The sequence below is a fragment of the Micropterus dolomieu genome, linkage group LG11 (assembly GCF_021292245.1).
Source record: "Micropterus dolomieu isolate WLL.071019.BEF.003 ecotype Adirondacks linkage group LG11, ASM2129224v1, whole genome shotgun sequence".
NCBI classification, from domain to species: Eukaryota; Metazoa; Chordata; class Actinopteri; order Centrarchiformes; family Centrarchidae; genus Micropterus; species Micropterus dolomieu.
In genome coordinates, this window is record NC_060160.1 from 24,434,940 (window position 1) to 24,455,462 (window position 20,523).

General features: G+C 40.7%; 1 protein-coding gene across 1 annotated transcript; it reads right to left on the reverse strand.

The window, feature by feature from the left end:
• Positions 1-4,533: 4,533 nt before the first annotated feature.
• On the reverse strand, positions 4,534-20,369 carry wdr43 (WD repeat domain 43). Its single transcript, XM_046063179.1, has 18 exons — positions 20,074-20,369; positions 19,042-19,176; positions 18,696-18,817; positions 14,024-14,144; positions 13,688-13,806; positions 13,456-13,558; positions 12,986-13,050; positions 11,894-12,053; positions 11,383-11,469; positions 11,087-11,212; positions 10,433-10,579; positions 10,003-10,089; positions 9,837-9,868; positions 9,567-9,630; positions 8,784-8,897; positions 7,623-7,692; positions 5,810-5,871; positions 4,534-5,623 (listed from the first exon to the last, which is right to left on the reverse strand). Exons 1-18 carry the CDS (start codon positions 20,278-20,280, stop codon positions 5,474-5,476), a joined length of 1,971 nt encoding a protein of 656 aa, XP_045919135.1. The 5' UTR covers positions 20,281-20,369; the 3' UTR covers positions 4,534-5,473.
• Positions 20,370-20,523: the final 154 nt, after the last annotated feature.

The window sequence follows — 20,523 nt, forward strand, 5'->3', positions numbered from 1 at the left end:
AAAACCAAGTCTCCACCCTAAAAGGTAATGATTTACATTATGGTGACTTACATTTCCCCATATGGAAGGTGGGTCCCCACAATGTGACTGTGTAAACAGATTTATGTTCCCACAACATTAGTATTACCCGCCCACACACACACACACACACACACACACACACACACACACACACACACACACACACACACAGGGTTGTCCATCCAGACTGTTCCGTGTAATTTCATATTCTAGGATTTTCCTGTAATATTCACAGACCTTTCCATTTTCTTCAATGTATCAGCTGTATTTGAATAACCTCTCAGCTGTCGCCTTGTTAGAAGGTTGGTGGATGGAAGTCATCCAGACACACGCCAGTGAGTGAACTGATCCTTTTCCTCTTTGATTACTTGGGCTTTCTGCATAACATCAGAATCATGTCAAGAGCCAGGAGTACAGGTCAGCCCACATGATGCTGCTAAAAGTTTCCATTTCCAGAGCTGAGCAACTTTCCTTCTGTCTGTGACAGTGATTCAGTGATTCGATGACGAAACACAGCCTGCCTGTGTTTTTTTCATGCTTTAATCTGTTGTACTGCTAAAAGTTTGAACTATTGTAGCTGTGGATTGAATTATGCATGCCATTCATTATTCATGCACACTCATAAATGCATTATTCAATGTGCAAAATGTCTGGTGTTCATTCACACAATTACAGCTTTGGTGGAACACTGACATTTTATATAACAGTTCATGAATGGTTAACCACTAATACTGGTGGCTCCGGGTAACCAGTCATCCCCAATCATTTGGAAAACAACATGGATTTCTCATCCCTCGGCTGAACTCGTCTAACCACAGTTCAACCACGAGCTCTGTTAATGAGCTAATGTCTCTTCTCTCTGGAGTCCACAGCACGACACGATGTCTCCCTTGGGGGCTTTAATCAATGGATTGGACAGCTCTCCCTCATCTTAGAGACCCTCAGGGCAAATGCAAGGCCAAAGAGAATGTGGCTACTACCCAGTAAATCTGACAACAGATGAGTCCCATGGTGATTTGCACCAAGTTTAACTTATTGCCATCTTGTCCCAAACTGTGTCATTGCTGGCATGAAGAAAGTCCTAACTCAGAGCTAATGTGCTCGGTCATCGATTCTGTGAAGATAATGGACAAAACTGTGATGTTAATGGCTACAGAACATCACATAAGAAACATATATGATGGAGAATATATTACGTAATTAAGTCATTGTGGGTTCAAGCCCTATATGACTGTGTGAATTCTCTTGTTCAGTTGGATTTTACTACTTGGTGAAAATATTTCTCTCTCATTTTTAATTGTCTGTTTCCATTGGTGGTTTTCCATTTGAAATATTCAACTTCTGTCCTCCAAGCGTTCCAGGTGCACGATGGCAAACGTAAACCAAATTTGTGGCTGACTGTGACAAACTGATATTTCTAGCGCACACACAATTGAACCTTCAGCAGTGCCCATGGTGGTAATTAAAGTCGTTTTAATAAAAACGAGTGACATAAATACTTTGAACTTTGTTTCGTGACAAGCTGCATCGGTAGGTCATCTGCAGAAGTTAGTAAAAGTAGCATTTTCCCAAATGTTTTAGGGCTTTTCTTGAATAAACTTTTGTGCAGAGAAGATGACTTTCAAAGAATGTTTACTGTAACAAGCTACCTACTAACACTGCAGACATATTTCAACATCAATTTACATGCAGAACAGGTTTTACTAAATGACAGTATGTACTATTTTAATTAAATACAGGCAAATATATTTTACATTGCTTTTTAGTTGAGGGTTTACTATTTACAGTGTCGTTGGTGTGTGATGTCAGACAACTGCTTCTTCGTGACGAAAGGTGTAGATGGATTGACAAGTAGGAACTCTGACTTTGAGTGGCGTTCCATTGTACTTTTTCTAATAGGACGTCGGACATTTTCGAGATCCAAGTTGTCTGGGGAGCAGAATATCCCTGGCTGAACTGGTAATCTTGCTTTATGAAACATTTCTCTGGACCAGGCTAGACTGGAAGGATGAGTTGTCATGGTTACTTCAGTATGGTCAGTATGTGAACCTTTTTGACATTTCCTGAAAATAACCCTGATTCACTCAAGTAACACTGTGCTATGTGTTTGCTATTGTTTGTCGTTAACTGGAGAAACTGGCCCGGGCCTCTCATAGCTGCGGACCCGCACCTGGGGATCTCATGCTCCATCACCTCCATCATGGCCGACTCTCACTCAGCTGTTACTGTGTGTGCACAGTGTATCAAACCTGGATGTGAGCTAAAGTGTAAGTGCTACTATCTTTTGCTGCCATTGATGTTTGACTTGAAAAACATAGCTTTTCAGGTGCCATCACACAGCCCCCTGTGTAATCAAGTGCTACTTTACTGAACGGATTACATTTGTTTTACAAGTGCACTTATGACAGATGGTTGGTATGCAGCCCGGGTTTATCCAGAGAAGAACAAATATAACCAGGTGAATGTACCATATACCATATAAAATTACCAAGACAATAGAGGCACTTTGCGGGACTTTCAGAGCACCCTGTCTGTCTTGTCAGCCTAAATCACAAAGTGGCGCTGCAACACTGGAGAGCATCCTATTCCCCTTCATAATCAGACATAATAAATTCACTCCATTTCCCAAATTAAATTCTGATATTTTATATGCTCTCTTGCAGGCAGGTTCGCTTACAAGAAATACTGAGGTAAAATTTCGGTGCTAACATTAACAGAAACCAAAGCCAATAATAATAATTCGTTTTCCAGGTACATGTGTTAACCCTTATCAATGTTTGTCTGCATGCATTTTTAAAGTCACCTTGAAACACTTACTTTCACTTCACTTTTTCTTTTTATGTCACAATGTACACTTATTTGACAATAATTAACAAATAGCAGAATTCTTTCAAGTAAACCTTAACCACTAACTTAGATATCCTGTGAAAATGTAATAGTGATTATTACTTTAAGTCCAGAATAAAACTAAATCATAATTTTTTCCCATCATGACTTGTAATAGCAGGAAAAGCACAGGTGGAACTAATGGCACAAAATACAATGGAATGCAGCAATTACAGTTATCAACTGCACCTGTGCTTTTCCTTTGACATGTCAAAACGTCTCCTGTAAAAACGGTCTACAGTCGGTGTCAAATAAAACTACCTTTGCTCCTTCATGTCTTATAGCTAGTGTCTTGTTCCAATGTTGCCAGTGTTCTGACAGGAAATGTTAACTTATCATACACTAATCTTCTCTATATTTAATTTTGGATCAATTTTAGAAACATTAAAAGGGCTGTTTGTTTTTGGTAACTCTTTCAAATTAAATTCATGTCTAATATTTTATAACACTGAATCTTATAACACACATATTCAACTATTTAAAATGAGCATTGATCACTCTCAGGCAACTTTAATTTTCACAAGACTTCTAAGCAGAACATGGCTGCATTTTTATCAGTCCTATTACCAAAACTCCATTGTGTCATTTAAAAAGCATTTTTAAAAGCATGTCAACTATTTTCTTTGTTTTCACCTGAGGAAAGTGCTTATTTTAAAGAAATGGTTGTTTACAAGTTCAAAAAATACATGCAGGCCTTTTTTCAGGAAACTGAAACCTCAGCTTTATCAATGTTTTGATCATGTAATTCATTAAACAACTGGATAGTGATGGACCAAACATAATTAAAAGTGAACTGAAATTGTGGTTCATTTTTAATTTTGTAAGAAAAACAATTTGGTAACAGGAATGAACACTGGCTAACAGGAATGTGCCTTTGGCTCTGGACTGCCCCTCTAGGCTGGAGAACAGCCCCATTCACTGAATGTTAATTCGCAACGACCAAAAGGGGCTTGAGCCATCCTCAGAATTCGTTTTTTTGACAAGTGACGCAAAGGTGAGATTTATGCTTGTGTATTTTGGTTTTACAAGAGAAACGACTTAAAAAACGAAGACAACTAATTGGTCCCAAACAACAGCGTCTTCATACCTACTCACTGCATTTTTACAGCTCATTAAAAACGCTCTGAAGATGTAAATCCTCTGGGACTTAAATTACTTTAATTACAAAGCCTGAGCAAGCTTGGGCAATATGACAATACTGACACCATATAAAACCCATTAAGGTATAGAGTCATACCATTTCAATGATATCTACTGTATGTATCCTGTAATATTTCTGCTTTTCTTAAGCTACTTTGTGTGGCAATCAAAAAAATAAACTTGCAGAACTGCTAATTGGCAGGTATTCCTCAAGTATTTTTTTCAAAAAAAATGTTCCAATTGACTTGAAAATGTATTATATCACACTGTATATAACAACTCATTGTGAAATTAGTTAATTCTTTCAAAAGAATTTGATCCACATTACCCCCTGGCTGGGTCACTTAAAATATGTACATGCCTTCAACAAATTTCATGTTATTGCAATTTCTTAAACCGAAAGATTAAAATAGCAGCATCCTGCATAGCTTCAGGATATTGGCCCTTTACTCAGTCTTAATACTTATTCAGGAAAACAGTAAACCATTTTGGAAACCCATTTATTCACCTATTTGATTCAAGTTCACATGTTCTTTTTCTCCTGTGAATATGGGTTCAAGGCAGTGGACATCAGGACATGCCCAGAAACTAAACGCACAAAATGAACAGGGTTAAAACAAGAGGGCTGCAACAAATCTGAAAAAAAAAAACAAAAAAAACAACAACAACAATTCAGGAGACTTTACAGGCTTTCATTTAATCTGCAGGATTTCTGGGGGACAGCTGTAGAGGGAAGAGCTTATACAAACACTTCACTGTACATACAGTTTTACATTTGTGTGGGGACATGATGTATGGTCTTTCCTGGCAACCCCACCTCTGGATCGACTAGTATTCTGTACAACAAACAGCCGGAGGCCTTGCATCCCAACTCCACACCCGCATTGTGTTTGCATCTGTGAGGCCCCGCTGAGCAAGGCGGGTTTCAGATGGCCTACAGAGATGGGTTGGAATAAACCAATCACAGAGTGCTGTCTCATCTACTGTTAAGCTCGTAATACAATATACTCTAAGACTACTTATTACATAATAACATAAAACGTGGAATGCAGACTGCAGTGTAGGCAAACTGCAACACCAAATTATTTTCAATCTCTTCCAATGCAACTCGTCAGGCCGTGGAGCTGGGATGCTGACTGAACGGACAGCAGAAGCAGAAGAAGCTTTGCATCAATTTCATTTTGCAGAATGTTTTGCCATACTCCCTGCATCTGTTCCTCACATGGGGAAAAGAGAGCATGACAGCGCCACGCTTGTGGCGAGGCAGAGGGCCAAGCTGCCCACGTTTCACCAATATGTGTCAATTGATTTTGTAAAACCATACTTTGTTCTGATAATAAAATCAAAAGCATGAAAATAAAATGAAAGTATATATAACTCTTTCAGGTCCATTGTATGTATGATTGGCATTTCTCCTCATTCGTTCTCATTCCTCTTCGCTCTCGTTCCCGTGCTCCATCTCTTCCTCTCCGTTAGCTTTGGAATCTGTTCTGCTGTCTGGATCCTCTTCATCGTCTGCTTGTTCCTCCTTGTCTTCTTCCATCGTCTCCCCCTCCTCCTCCTCCTCCTCCCAGTTCTGAGAAGGACCAAAAATAACCATCTTAGTGCTCAACTCAAAAATGGACAACCTAATAAAATGTGAGCAGCTTGTAAACATGCATTCCAGGTTAGCCAGTTCTCCCAACTGTTGTAGTGTTCGTTCTGCTAACTTCTTTGAGCAGACACTGGGATCTGCCTTGCTAGCCACTTTTTCATAACTTACATCAGAGTCGTCACCATCAGGAAGACCTTCATCACCGGAGGCATCATCTTCATCAGATGATTCTGTGAAGGGAACACAAAGGAAAACAAATCCATCAGCTGATCCTGCAAATCTGTGTCCACTACATCAGTGCTGGCTCTCCCACACAAGGAAAAAAGTAGTGAGGGTAAAAAAAGGACAATACACAGACTTTTTGTTATGGCAATGCTGACAGGAGGTGCAGGAGGAAGGAATGTCACTGATTTGCTGAGGCTATCTGGCCCATCAGGTGAGCCAGGCACCATCTGCTGCCAACACAGTCACCAAGATTTGATACAGATGTTACTAAATATTCTACTGTTGTACACCGTAACTATAAAAATGCTTATATTCTGTAGAACAGGACGACAAGGCAGATGCGATTTATCCAAAATAGAGACTATAAAAATGACAGTTTTGCGTAAACAAAACAGCCTCAGGGGAGTGGATACTGGTTGATCCTGGACAAGATATTACATGAATAGGCAAACTGACCTTAAAAGGCTATGTTTTTTTCATCAATACATGCTGGTTTACATGATAGGTTTGCATGCATTTCCACTGAAAGGAAAAGAGCCAGGGATACTAAGTAGAGGATGAAACAGATCAACTTGAGAGCATAGTGCCATTATTGTAAGATCTACCCATCAATTCTCAACTGCTGCATGTTGTGAGGGGAAAAAAACACTGATTTTTTTTTTATAACACCATGACAACATGCACAATTTTCTACCTGGCAGCACTATTATCTGCAGAATCTCTGGGTGCTGGACATTTATGAAGCCCAAGACTAATCCTGTATTCTGACAAATTTCTGCACATACTCTAATTATACCAGCTCACGCTACAGAATGGTTAATTACATTTTTTAAATTAGTATATAATAAATGTTACCCATACAGCAAAACAATTGTTTGCAAAGGAAAAAAAAAAATTTATCACACCAATTGTAACCACACATGCTGTCCACACAACCTGTCAGACAACTCTGAAGCTTCCCATCCCATTCCCATGCCGGACCCATAACAACATCCACACCGGACTGTAACAACTTCCTGTTCATCAGCTCCCTTTCTGAATGCTTTTTTAAAAATGAACCTTCACATCCTGGACCACAGACAGGGGTATGGGAACTCAAAGCACAGCTTAATTATTTCCATGAAAGCCAATTTTCTACGTGTCTCAATAAAACATTTTATACAGTAATGAGAAAAGAGTGAACAGAGCTGGGCCTTGTTGTTCTTCTCAAAGGGGAGGATCTGAATGCTGCCAGTCAGGTTGCCAGGCAACAGGAGTCATGTTTGCGTGCTGTGCATCGCCAAAAGTGGCTGCATGATCGGCAGCGTTGCCTTTATACATCTCAACCGATTCGTCGCAGTGTTTGCGAAGACTCCCAGATGATTTAAGGTGAATTGACAAGCTAATGAATGCCAGTCAAAACAATGACAAAACAATCGTCTGATAGGGCAGTGATTTCACCAGAGGATAAGTGTGACCCGGAGCACTGCGGCAGCCTTGACTAGTCACTCCAGTCAATCAGGCATCTAAAATGTACAGCTGATGAGCTGGAGACCAAACTGATTTTCTCTGTGTCAGCTGCCACTCACACTGCTCAGACTGAACCATCACTGGGACTGATGGACTGCCTGAGGTTATGATTCTACACATGAGATTTGAAGGGCCTTCAGAATTGGCATTTCACTGAGAAAAAGGTTTTAACAAACAAAGACAGGGAAGCAGAAGATTAGTGAGAATGAACATAAACAGGGATACCACAAGAAGAACAAACACTTACCCTCCTCATACACCAGCTTTGCTGTGTGGTCAACATCCGCCACTGTGTTGCTTCTGTCACTTGTTGCCACCTAGTGGTGAAAGGGAAGATGGGCATTAAGAGATGCAATGAAGGATTTTGTGCAGACCATGATTCTGTTCTTTTTCATTTCAGATTGTTTTGTCCAAAAGTCACTGGCTGATTAAATGCATCCTTGCGTACAAAAAAAGGGCATGTTATACAATCTGGCGTCATGTTAAGTTTTACAAAACATCACTTTGAAATCACACAACATTCACATAATGTTGCACTTGTAATATTCAAATGATTGGCATTCAAGTTCCTGTGAAGTCCCATCCCTGCAGAGGCGCCTCCAACAGTGACTTCATTGATGCAAATAGATGGCAATTTACACATATCTTGTCAGAATGATGCATCACCATTCATGTGTGGTTTTATGCAGCAGGTTAATGATTCTAAAATTACAGTGGGATAATATACATCTGTGTCTGAATTCGTTGTCTAGATGGGGGCACACGGCCAATCTGAACCTGCAAAGAAGAATGTCTGTTCTCAAGCAGATCGCCTGCTGACCACTCTCCACACAACGTCAGAAGCTGTCAGCTTTACATTTTTGGAACAGATAATCATCTTTGTAAAATCAGCAGATGCATCTTTGTCTCAATTTATTGTGATGGTAATGGCAGGGACATGGCTAGAACCTGACAGAACCAGACAATGTGGAAAGACTTATTCGACAAGGTCACAAGTAGAACTCTGCATTTTTTGGACAGATCATTCTCCTTGTAGGACAGATGTGCTTGGGGACTGGGTTGGAAAGCACAAGTCTAAACTCAAGGTTTAAAATAAATACCAGTAGTAGATAGACAAATGTATTCAGTTTTAAAAGTTCACACGCATTTGTTGTACTATATGCTGTTTGCAAAGAAAGAATTGGCATTTGTCAACTGAGTGAGGGCATGTGTGACTCTATGGATACCACTCTCCCTATACTCTTCCACAGTCCCTGATTTGATTATCCCAAATGCAACCATCCTCTCAGCACACGCACAATGTCTTGGAGCTTATAGAACATAGTCAAGTTTGAAACCGTGAGCTGGGGAGGCCTGGCTTTTATAAAACAAAGACACAGAGTTTATTTCTGTACATCATTCCACCTACCTGTGTCATTAGGAGATACAGTTTCCCATGCAGCTTTGTTAGCTTGTGGAACATCTTCACCCTGCTCTCTATCATGTGATAAAGCACTCCCAGCTGGGTAACCAGGTCTGGCAGCTGTTGGATACACAGATGGATCAGTCAAAAGGTAAAGATGTTTCACCAGCAGAGAAAACTAACACCCATTAACTATTGCTTTCATATAATGTAAACACAAGGCTATCCAGTAGATTTCACATTTAAATTGGAGTAAGGGGAAGACAATAGTTCATGGATAGGGTACATGTCCTTGGTTAAGGTTTCCTCTTGTTAAGATCAATCTGTACAGCAAATGTTCTGTATGACCCAACAGAAAATCTGATTGATAGCTAACTGACGGTTTCCTTGTATTTTGAGCATCAATGTGCACAGAAACTGGATTTTTAGCTGCTGGTTATGGAGATATTTTGGTCTTAGTCACACAAACTGACAGACTGTCTGAGTCAATCACATAATCTCTGCTGTGTGGTGGAGGTAATGACTGTAGATCTAAATAAGATTAAATGTGAATGTCGACAAAAGGGCAGAGATATGCACAGAAGGATGCTGGGTGGTTTTTTTCTTGTGTTATTTAAACTGCCGCATGCGGTGCTTAGTGCAATCACAAATGCATAGTGCGGAGGGCCTAAACGGTGCATCTGTGCAGAAGGGAGAACAGTACAAGTCAAAGAGGCATCAACTAACTGAAATCTGCTGGCTTTAGAGCTGCAGTCCAGGCAGAACGTGACGTTGGTAAAGTGGACTCACCGATGCCAGGTATGATGTGTGCTGAATGAGTACAGCCTTGAGCCACCGTACCATTAAAACTGCCCTGTTGGAAGGAACAAATGTATCTGCTGTCAAGAGGGACCCACAACGGCCCGACTGTACATATCCGTGTGATGGGACACATTGTTTATATAATGCGAAGTAAAAAGCAGCAGCACAAACTCAAGTGTCTGCATTAATGACTAATGTGTACAAAAACTGATCTTAAGCCAATTAAATCCTTAGTCAATCTCTCAAGCTTCAACTTACATAAAAGGGTGCCCTTGGAGCCTCTTTGTGATCTACAGAAAGAGAGATAAATGTCTGATTTAAAAACTGTCAGTGTGACCGACGATCTGTGCAGGTTAATGCAGCTTAGAGAAAGACTGCTGTTTCAAACACAAAAAGGAAACTCATCCAAAAAATTAACTCTCACCTCTTCAACCAAAGGTAAAACAGCAGGGAGGGGTAACCGAGCAACTGTTTTCTTTATCACCACCTCCTTGCGAGTCTGAAAAACTTTCTGTAGGAGAGAAGGGGGGGGTTATTAAGATTTGCACATGCATAGTAGAAAGGTTAAGTAGTGCTCACAGCTAGATGAGCTGAATATCCAGGAGATTCAAGTCAACTTCCTTACTGTAAAACCTTTTACAGGTTTGAGCTTATGAAAGCCTAAACATTCACACTTGCTTTAAAAGCTGTTTGGGGAGATTGAGTTTAAATGTTCACACCCAGATCAACTTTTCCAACTTTAGAATAGCAAAAGAGCACATGCTTAAGGGAAAACAAACTTGGGAAAATCACTTTTCCATCTAGCTACACTGAATGTTACATTTCAGAGCCCGGACTCTGAGAAGAACTCTTACATTTAGGATGTTGGCGTCGTTGCTCTCCAAGCCCTGCACCAGCAGCACTGCAAAGTTGTCAGTCTGTAAAGAGGCCGTCCCTCTAGGAGCTCCCTTCTCAGAGACTGTAGATAGATCAATTTCACCTAGTCGCTCCGCTATTGACATCTACAGGAGAGCAGAGATATTTACGCAGTTTTATTACATCACATACAACTAATCTGAAAGCATCCACAGCCCAATGGCAATATAACACCATGTTTACCATGTACGCGTGTATAACGTGCATTGATTTTCTTTGTCAGCAGTATGTTTTATAAAGTCGCCCAAAAAAAACGTGATTTCTTCACCTGCAATTCCATTTTTAGTTTCACTCACAGAAGTTAGTAAATTAATCAAGATATCTCCAACTACTGCAAAATGAAAGGAGTGGACTGATGCAGATATTTATTTGGTCAACGAGCACACTGCTCTCACAATTTAAAGTGTTCTTCTGATCAGTTTTAATAGATAACATATTAAGAACATGTACCAGCCCTTTATGAATGGTGTGACTCATCACTGTAGTGCTAACACTTCTACTCATTACGTTGTTTGGAGTCTGTGCCAAAAGGCCATGAGAAAGAAAAACCTGCAGCGAGCCACTGTTTGGTGCATCATCAACACTGAACCCACCTCTTTGGTGTCTGTGTCTTTTTTCCTTTTCTCTGGTCCCTGTGAGGTTCCCTTGACCGGGGCCTGGTGACCAGGAAGCCCTGGGACCAACACTCTGCTCTTGGTGTTGACAATAGGTGTTTTCACCTGGAACAACACAATCTCACATTTTCATCTTCAGTCATGGTTACAGTTTAAATCAATCTACAGTGCGCATGGAGTGGCAAATGTGGCCATATAAAGTCTGGCCAACATGCCCAGACTGTGTGTATAGGTCTTCTTGACTCATATTAACCAGAGTACAACTGGATTGTTACCTTGGAAACGCTGGTTTCCATGGAAAGGGACAAGCTGGTCCGAACATCCCGGGTCAAACAGATGTGTCTCTCTGCTGTGTTGATCTCCTGTACAGATATGAGGGGCGAGCATGGCAGATAATATCGGTAATTATTTATCTGAAGCTGGTGACATTCAACAATTCACTAATAAAGACATGATTTAGGAATGCTTTCTCTGTAGGCCACAAACTGAGCAGTCAAAACAAAACTTCATCTAACAGCTGACATACATTTTTAAATCATCGAGATTTAAATCATTTATACTGTCAAGCATTTAGTAATACTGTATTTAATAATAACACTTTATCCCTTTATGTAGTAGCTTTGCACTAAGTTGTCAATCACAAACATAATGCCATACATCTCACTTGCTTCTCACTAAAACATATAATAGCCTTATAATGAAGATATGGAGAAGCAGCTTGGTGCAAAAACATGGCTGTCCAAGCAAATCTTTACCGCAGTTAAACCAAACCTCCTGTGTACTCACCACTTTCTCCATGACAGGCTGTAAGTGGCTGCCGTATGCCAGAAGCACAGTCCGTGTATCAGCTCCGAGGGCAGCAGCCAGTAGTGGGATTGGCACTGGGGAGTCCTTTGTGTCCGACATCTGCACTGTACATGAGGGTGACATGGGCTTCTTACAGGGCCTGTGGGGACAGATGTTTAGACAAGCCGTGAGCACGTCAAGTACGCAACATTAAATAAAATGTTAAATGAGATCCAAAATCAGGACAAGTCACTAAACTGCACTAATGTTTCTGATGAAGCAAGCAAAGGAAAATAACACCACCCATCTCACCGACTGCATCTGATTAAAGGAGCCAGCGGCTCCGTGAGTAAAATCAGCGGATGAAAGAAGTAAAGCGTTGCTGCGCTAAAAAACAACACATTGTTCAATTGATAATATGGAACGCAGTGATCTATCGGTGACTAGTGATGTGACTTACAAATAAAATGTATGGAGTTGTGTTAAGGTTTATCAGAAGAGGAAGTAAACCGAAAGCCTAAAACTAATCGCCGACTTTGAGTTACATCAATTTCCCTTAAACATTTAGCCAATAAATCCTAAGACACTAGGATCATATTCTCGGTTCTTCAATAATGAATTCACAATCAATGAATATGAGATAAGAAGCGGACGTCGCTTCATGTGACGCTTCAGAGGAAAGGACGTCTCATGTCTCTAGAGACATATTTCCTCGTTCCTCCTCTCCCTGCTTGGTTTCCCCAGTGGGCGGGACTAAGACGCAAGTGAGGGAAACGTGGATGCAATTAAGAGACTTGAGGAGCGCCCATGGTTTGTAGGGATGCATTTTGTTCACTTGGATTTTTCAGTCTGGGGAAAAAAAAACAACTGTACCAAGGGGAAAACGCTCCAAGTTTACAAACTCTTCACGTGATTCTGACCAGAGCAAACAAAGTACAGGTGTGAAACCGGCCTAAGAAGAGTGAACTGAAGGGATCATAAGACTCGAATACAAACTGTCTCTTCAAATAAAATTAAGTGTTGAAATATTTCATACAGCTATCTTACACTGCCATGTTTCCCAGTACAGTTTACAGTGTTTTAAGGGCTTACCCATTTAAAAAGTGCTCAAAGAGATGCAGCTGCCCATCCTTACACACCACTGCCAGCCTCACCGCCTGTGTAAAACAAAATACCACACAAACAAACATTTGCATATGGTAAACAGGTTATGTAAACAAGCAATATGTCTGTAGAGCTCCCGACATAAGTACACCACATGAAGGAACATTATAGAGTGGCTTAAAGCGTGCTTACATCCTGAGGGCTTCCAAAATAAACATGGATGGATAACCCACAGTGGCAAACACTCTTTTTGCCATTTCAATAGCTCAAATTGGGTTCAACAATATGTTGAATAATGTAAGCAAACCCATATTCTTATTTCAGAATCACTATTATTAACCAGTTTTGCACAAGTCAATACAGACTGCAGTTATTCCATTGATGAAACTAAACTGTTCAGCACAAATAAATGCATCATTACACTCCTACTATAAACTAAAGCATGTCTCCACTCTGACCTCTTCCTTGCTGTTGGAAGTGACCAGGTCGATGTGTTGTGGCTCATCCGTCAGGGTGAAGGACACCACTGAATTCTTGTCTTTTCCGTCTTGTCGTACTTGCCTACAGTGGGACATGAAAATAAGCATGGCAATCAAAACCAGCCCAGCAGTACCTTTTAAATGATGCGTGCGACTACGTGCCATCACTTTCAACCGAAATGAGCTCTGGCTGTTGTGTTGTTTCACTCACCAAACACTGAGCAACCGATCGTGCGCGGCACCGGACAGGAAATAGAGACCATTGCTGTCAGGAGGCCGCGTGGTGGCAAAGCGCAGGGTCGTCACAGCCGTGGAGTGGCCCGTGAACTTCTGCAGAGAGAACAGAAAGAAAGATGGTTGAGTCAATTTTGTTAGAAAGGTCAGTCATGTTTTCCCGGTCTTTAACCTTCATTCTTTCTCTGAATTTAGACAGGAAACTCACTTCATAGCATAGATCCTTCACAAGTGTGGCTTCAAGCATATGTACATTCAATCACTTTAAAAGTTGAGTAGGAATTTAAATCAGCTGTGTAAACAAGACACTCACCCTGTAAACCTCCTTGGTGTCCAAGTTCCACATCTTGATTATCTGACCGGCTGAAAGAAGCAGTTTCCCATCAGGGCTCACACACAGACTGGTCACTGCTGCACGGTCTGCCTTCCACTTACTGTGGAAAAAAGAAAAACAAAATTGTTTCTGTATTTTGGAGAAGGTTTAGCATGTTATAGGGCTCTATTTCTTCTCTTGTTGACATTATAGGATCAGGAGATCAGGTGTTCTCCATCATCTGATCCAAGTAGCACTTTACTGTATAATGTTTTCTGCCACAGCATGTTTTTCCCCCCTTTTCAAATTTAAGTGAAGAGCCTGAAACTTTACAGATACATTTCACTTAATATTGCACTCGACCTGATAGAAGTAGGAAATGCACAAAACACTCCCACCACTCTCTCCAAAGCACTTTGCGGGCCACAAATGGGCTTTACTGAACATCAAGTGAGAATTCATGGCGACATTACCGTTGATGACTATACTTGCTGGCTGTGCTGCTAGTAAGTCAGTTACATGAAAGAAGGTGTTAAAATACAGTTGATACTAAATGCATGATTGTAGAGCCTTCAATGATGTGAGTTGGTGTAGTTCAGTGCTTGCGAGTTGTCCTGATGTCTGTTGCAGAGCTGGCAATAGGTCGCATCCACGTGGGGAATGAGTCTGGGAGCCACTCTGATGCGTTATTTTATATAATTTTCCTCAATAAGAAATATTCAATAAATGTTTGATTAAATTCATTTGAATTATGAACAAATTTTTACTTTGTTGAGGAAAAAGGGACTGAAAAGATTTTATCATAATTGTTTTGAATCTTCTACCTCAGATTTGTGAAGTGATTCACAGTTTGGAAAGTGTAAAACCACAATTAACCATCTGGTTTCATCTACTTTCTCTCACGAGCAGAAATCTGCCTTTAAACTTAAAAAAGAAATAACGATTTGACATTTATCGTGATAATTATTGATATCAAATGATGAACTTTTTTTGCCATATCGCCCATCCCTACCCCCACGACGTGTTTCACATACTCTTGGAGTGTGACAATCACCCGATTTGTGTGAAATATGTTACGTACTGGTACATAACGTATAATTAGCGGGTGTATGCCGTCCTCACTAAAACTTGTTGCAGGCAACGTGTTTTAGTGAGGACAGCATAGTAAAAGGACAAAGCCGTTTGGTGGACTTTAAGGCACAGGATTGCAAGGATTGTTAAGCTGATGCTTCCTCTAAGAGCCCATGTGGAAAAGGAAGTTCCTAAACACTACTTCCTGTTATCCTGACTATTTACCATTAGCTCACTTCCTCTTTTTGCAACCACCAGTAGGTGGTGCTAAGAACGTAGAAAATAAGCCTATTCACTGGTTCCAATACAGGGTATTTGTTCTCTACCACCAAATAGGGGACACAGGAAGTGATGTTTAAGTCCTTTGTGCAGCATCCAAAGCATTTGAAGATTTAGAGCCGTGTTGGCTGAGCTGCAGCGCATCACACAACGACACGTGTCAAGGTGCGAGTACCCATCCCACAGTTTTATAAAAATACAAATACCGTCATACTATATACAGTGTTTCCTATTAATTAAAGAGACCATGGCAGCCCGCCACAGTCTTATGTGCTCCACCATAGTTTCAAAATGAACCAAAAATATTTTTACACATCTCACAATAACATTTCAGACCTCTAACGTGTGTTGTGGGCACTGCTGTTAAGCTCACATAATTTGGCATCCAACTCGAGACTACCACTTTTATTTTGAGGTAACTACAGTAACCGTGTGTTTCTGTCACTCATTTGTGAGATGACGATTATGCTAGCCGCACGTAAATTTGGAGTGCACACGTATTCAAGCCTTTATGCTAAATCCACTGAAACGACAGGTTAGCGACTTTATCCTGTCAGTTTCTCTCTTTACAAAGACAAGTGTTGCAGTATGAGAGTCCTACCTGAAGAGAGGCTGTGAAGTCTTCATGTTACATGATACGAGAAACACATACGACAAATATTTATCAAATTGGGTCGGACTTGATGAATTTAGCGCGAGGATACACATGTGACAACGTCCAGTTTTCAAAATAAGGTGTCTATACATTATGGAAATAAGATTAATTGAATTATATTCACAGAAAGTATAAAACATATGTGTCCATTAAATGTTTAAAAAAAAAAAAAAAAAAACACAATAAAATGTTAGTGAATTATTTTCTATTCTTTGATTAAGGGTTGCTAGAAAAATATTAAATACATTTGTTGACTTTTGTTGCTGTTTACATCACCATTTGCACCAAAATAATGCATTTAACTTTTTCTCTGGGGGAGCATGGGCAAACTTTGAGAGTTGATGGTCTGACAATATGAAAGCACCTGAAGGTTTACAGCAATGAGAACAAAATGACACACGTCATTGGTGTGATAGACACGGGTTCAATCCCCTACTCTGACACATCCCCCAGTGTGTCACAGAACTACACAAACCCTGTCATATTTTTCTCTATTTTCTGAAAGCGAAAGTAACAGTTACTGGCTCCACGGTGGAGGAGTTGGTCCCAAAAAGAGGAGCCCCTTCAGTAGTGTTGAAGTGGTTTTGCTACAAAAGATCAGATGTACAACCAACCACGGCAAGTTCAACGACACAACAAACTTATTTCACCACCTCAAGTAGAAGTACCCGTAGAGTACGAGGGGAGCTCGACAGCTATTGTGAGTTCTAAAGCAAATATATTTCTCAGTATTTTATCATATCGTCATTTCATATCATTATAGCAGAAATACACTGAAAAATTGTGATATTATTTTAGGGCCATATTACCCACCCCCCCAACAAAAGGCCACACATTTAGGGTGTGAGCATCATCTTGAAGTAATTCAATGGATCATGAGAAAAGATGTTGTAGGATCAGTCTAATTCAGGTCAGCAGGCGACTAATAGATCAATCACATCGCAAGGTTGGCTATGCTGTAATTCTTTAGAGCAGCATGTTGCAGTGTTGGCTCAGTCACAATCAAAAGGGGTGAAACAAATCTTTTTGCATATAGCTGTTTAAGGTTAGCAAAGAGCAATGTACCAAACATTTAGGTAGCAGGCCTCTCATTTGTAGCAGGCCCTGGCTGTTGCTTTCAACGGGTACAATGACAAACGCCACCGACAGCAGGTCATGTCATCTGTCGTTAACTCATTCTTTACCTGCTAGAGAAGGGCGGATGATATCAACGCTTGTTTCAGTCCAGTGAAGCGCACTGTTTCAATACATTGTGTCAGAGTTTGTGTCAGATGTAGAATACCAGGTGCTGCCTCAGAGCGCCTCCTTCAGTTTGATGGGCAGATGGGCACATAAGTTGCATGAGGGAATAATAGAGAAATATGTACACTAAAAATACATAACTATGACAACACTTCCACCTATTTCGTGCCAGCAAAAATATTTTAGATCTAGGTTTTATGGACAATGCATTTATTATTTCACTATAACATACTTCACTTCACTGTGGTTAGTGTCTGCTGTGGAAGTTCTCAGTCATTCAGGCCATAGTTATCCAAAGAAGATTAAAATCAAGGGTAACTGGACTCAATTATCATTTGTGATTTCAAAGTCATAATCAGTAACACCAGTTCACTACCGTGAATCAGGCCGTGTGTTTTGTAGTTTAGAGCAACAGACTCTGCTTTAGGGAAAATTACAATAAAATTTAGAAGAGTTGCAAGACAATGTGTGCTTCTGGAATGTCAGAATGTCAGGGGTGGCGATGGCGCAATGGATAAGACTATGCCTTTGGCGTGAGAGTCCGGGGTTTATCCACCATTGTGTCCCTGAGCAAGACACTTAACCCCTCGTTGCTCCAGAGGCATGCGACCTCTGACTGATATAGCAATTGTAAGTCAGCTAAAAGAATAAATGTAAATGTAGAACACATCCTCACAGTGGTAGTGATAAGCCAATTAATTGGGCCGATATCTGACATTTTTCAACAACTGTCTGCACTCGCCACGCCGATAAACAAAAAAGCCTCGTCAGCGTGGCTGCTGTGGAACCACGTTAGTGCTCCCCTTTTATAAATTTTGGGAAGGTGGTGAAAAGGTTAGTTTGAAGCCCTAAATGTCCTCGTCACCAACGTCCTTTCTAAATGTTTACATGTTTCTCCCATCCTAAATAACAGCAAATGTTTTCTAACACCATTACTGTCTAGCTTTAAATATATATTGTTATACTGTAGACAATAATGCAGTTAAATGACGTCACTTGTGACAAACTGAACCCCACTCTCCCTTAAACATCAGCCCTGTTCTGAAATCTGCAGCAGAACCCAATGTGTTTTTCTATTTCATTAATTCACAAAAATTCTGTTACTGCTTAAGATAACCAATACTGTACTCATGCATGGATTAATGGAATTATAAATGACTATTTTTATATTAGCATTATTTATCCCTGCTCTCTAAATATATTCCCATTTCATCTGGGTCTGTATGACAGACTATCTCACTCTTGCAAGTGAAATGTTAAATCTAACAGCATCCTATATACGTTTTTATCAAAGCAATCAATGCGACTCAATGTGTTCTTTGGTTAGAGTCCATTCTGGCAACACATCTTATTCCCAAATTAGATAGCACTCTTAAATTATTTCCCATGTTCATTTAAATTAATACAAATAAACTAGATACTGACCATCGCGCCTTGCCTGTCTGCAGGTCCCACTCGATGATGTGTGTATCATCTGAGCCGCTGTATAGTAAACTGTCTTCAGGGTGCCACTGGACACAATTCACTCCCCCACTATGGCCGCCATCCTGGCAGAGATGGAAAATGATAGTTAGCAGTGGCACCAAAATAATGTTCTTTTGACATACGTCATTTCCAAATAACAGGTCTCCCACATGCCTTGAAAATAATTTTAGGAAGTGTGTGAAATAACCTTTCCCAGTTACAATTACATTCTTAACATCTTATATTTTATTCCCCATCTATAGGATATGATATACAAGCCAGATGTCCAGAGAAGGTTAAAACTCACCAGGGTACAGTGCAGCGCTCCCTTAGCTGTACTGTAGATGAGCACACTGCCTGCTGCTGTGCCCATCGCCAACAGGTCTGCCTTCTCCTCCACCTGCCCTGCCTCCGATTTCCTCTTCTTCCTCTGAGGTCCCTCCTGAAACACAGCACATTTGCAATGATAACGCACGTCAACATAACAAATAATGTGTGTATATTAACTGAGAAGAATGCTTGGTACTTTGGGGCTATATCTTTACTTGTATCAAAATCTCAGTCTATTACACCACCGACCAATGACATTCTGCACCAGCACACTGACAGCTGATAAAACCAAATGCTGTCCTCTGACTGACTGCTCCTACTTGATATTTTACGATTTCACTTGTTGAACTACCTGCCGGAAAGTTATGCAAGTGGACACTAATACTACTGTAAAATATCATGGACACATTCCGTACAGTATTAAAAAGCATGATTATGATTCAGTATTCAAATGTATGTCAAAGTAAACAGTTCAACTTGAGAGGAAAGGTTTACAAGCTATGAGTAGTTACACCGTGGTAAAACTTCTGAAACCTCTCCTTTTTATAAAGTGTCATGGTGGCACACGCTTCCGAAGCTTTGGTGGGCTAATGCTAACTTCAATAACGAGTTTATATACCGTACTAACAGCCTAAATAAAATAAGAAATAATTGCTCAAGTTAATGGAGCTGCGACATGTATTCTTATGGGTTAGTTCAGCCCTGAATTCCCAAATTAAGACATTGTTCACGTTTTTTTGACTACCATGTGGGACTAACATGTGCGTCCTGCGCAGCTGTTGAAAGCTAGCTAACGTGGCTACCCTGCTAACCAAGTATGTGTCAGATACATAAAAGCGTCCGCATTAACGCATATCCTAAATTTCCCAGCTTTCAGAGCCATTTGCCTTGTGAATAGTGACACTTTTCAAAAGTGCGAACTTCTATAGGACACTATCACAGACAACTTGCTAAGGCCTTAGCTAGCTACTGTAGCTAACAGCAGAAATACCAAAGCAGCCTTACGCACCTTCACTGTCCGGCATGGTCCCCAGGCTATGCAGATACATGTAGCACTCAAATGGGCTGAAGGCACATATTCTTGGTGAAGTGTTTTGCTGTCTGTGTTCCAAACGCGAAGCCTGCCATCCTGGGCACACAACGCTAAGTACTGTCGTGATTTGGGTGAAAAAACGCAGGGTAGCTGCAGCGAAGAACTGGCTCCATCGGCCGCCATTTCTGAACCGCTGCTTGAGTCTGCGTGCGTGGTTTACACAAACCACGTGTGGCCCTCCGAGGACATGCGCGTTAGCACGTCAAAAGCACCGCCCTCCCATTGGCTGCCACCAGACAACAGGCAGGTTGATTCATGCTGCCTTCAAGTCTCCTCGTAACAGCCGAGGTCTGTTTTGTTTGAGGTTTACGGCAGTTGGCATCCCGTTGCATTGCTGTCTTCTCGGTATAGTCTTCCACAATTAAA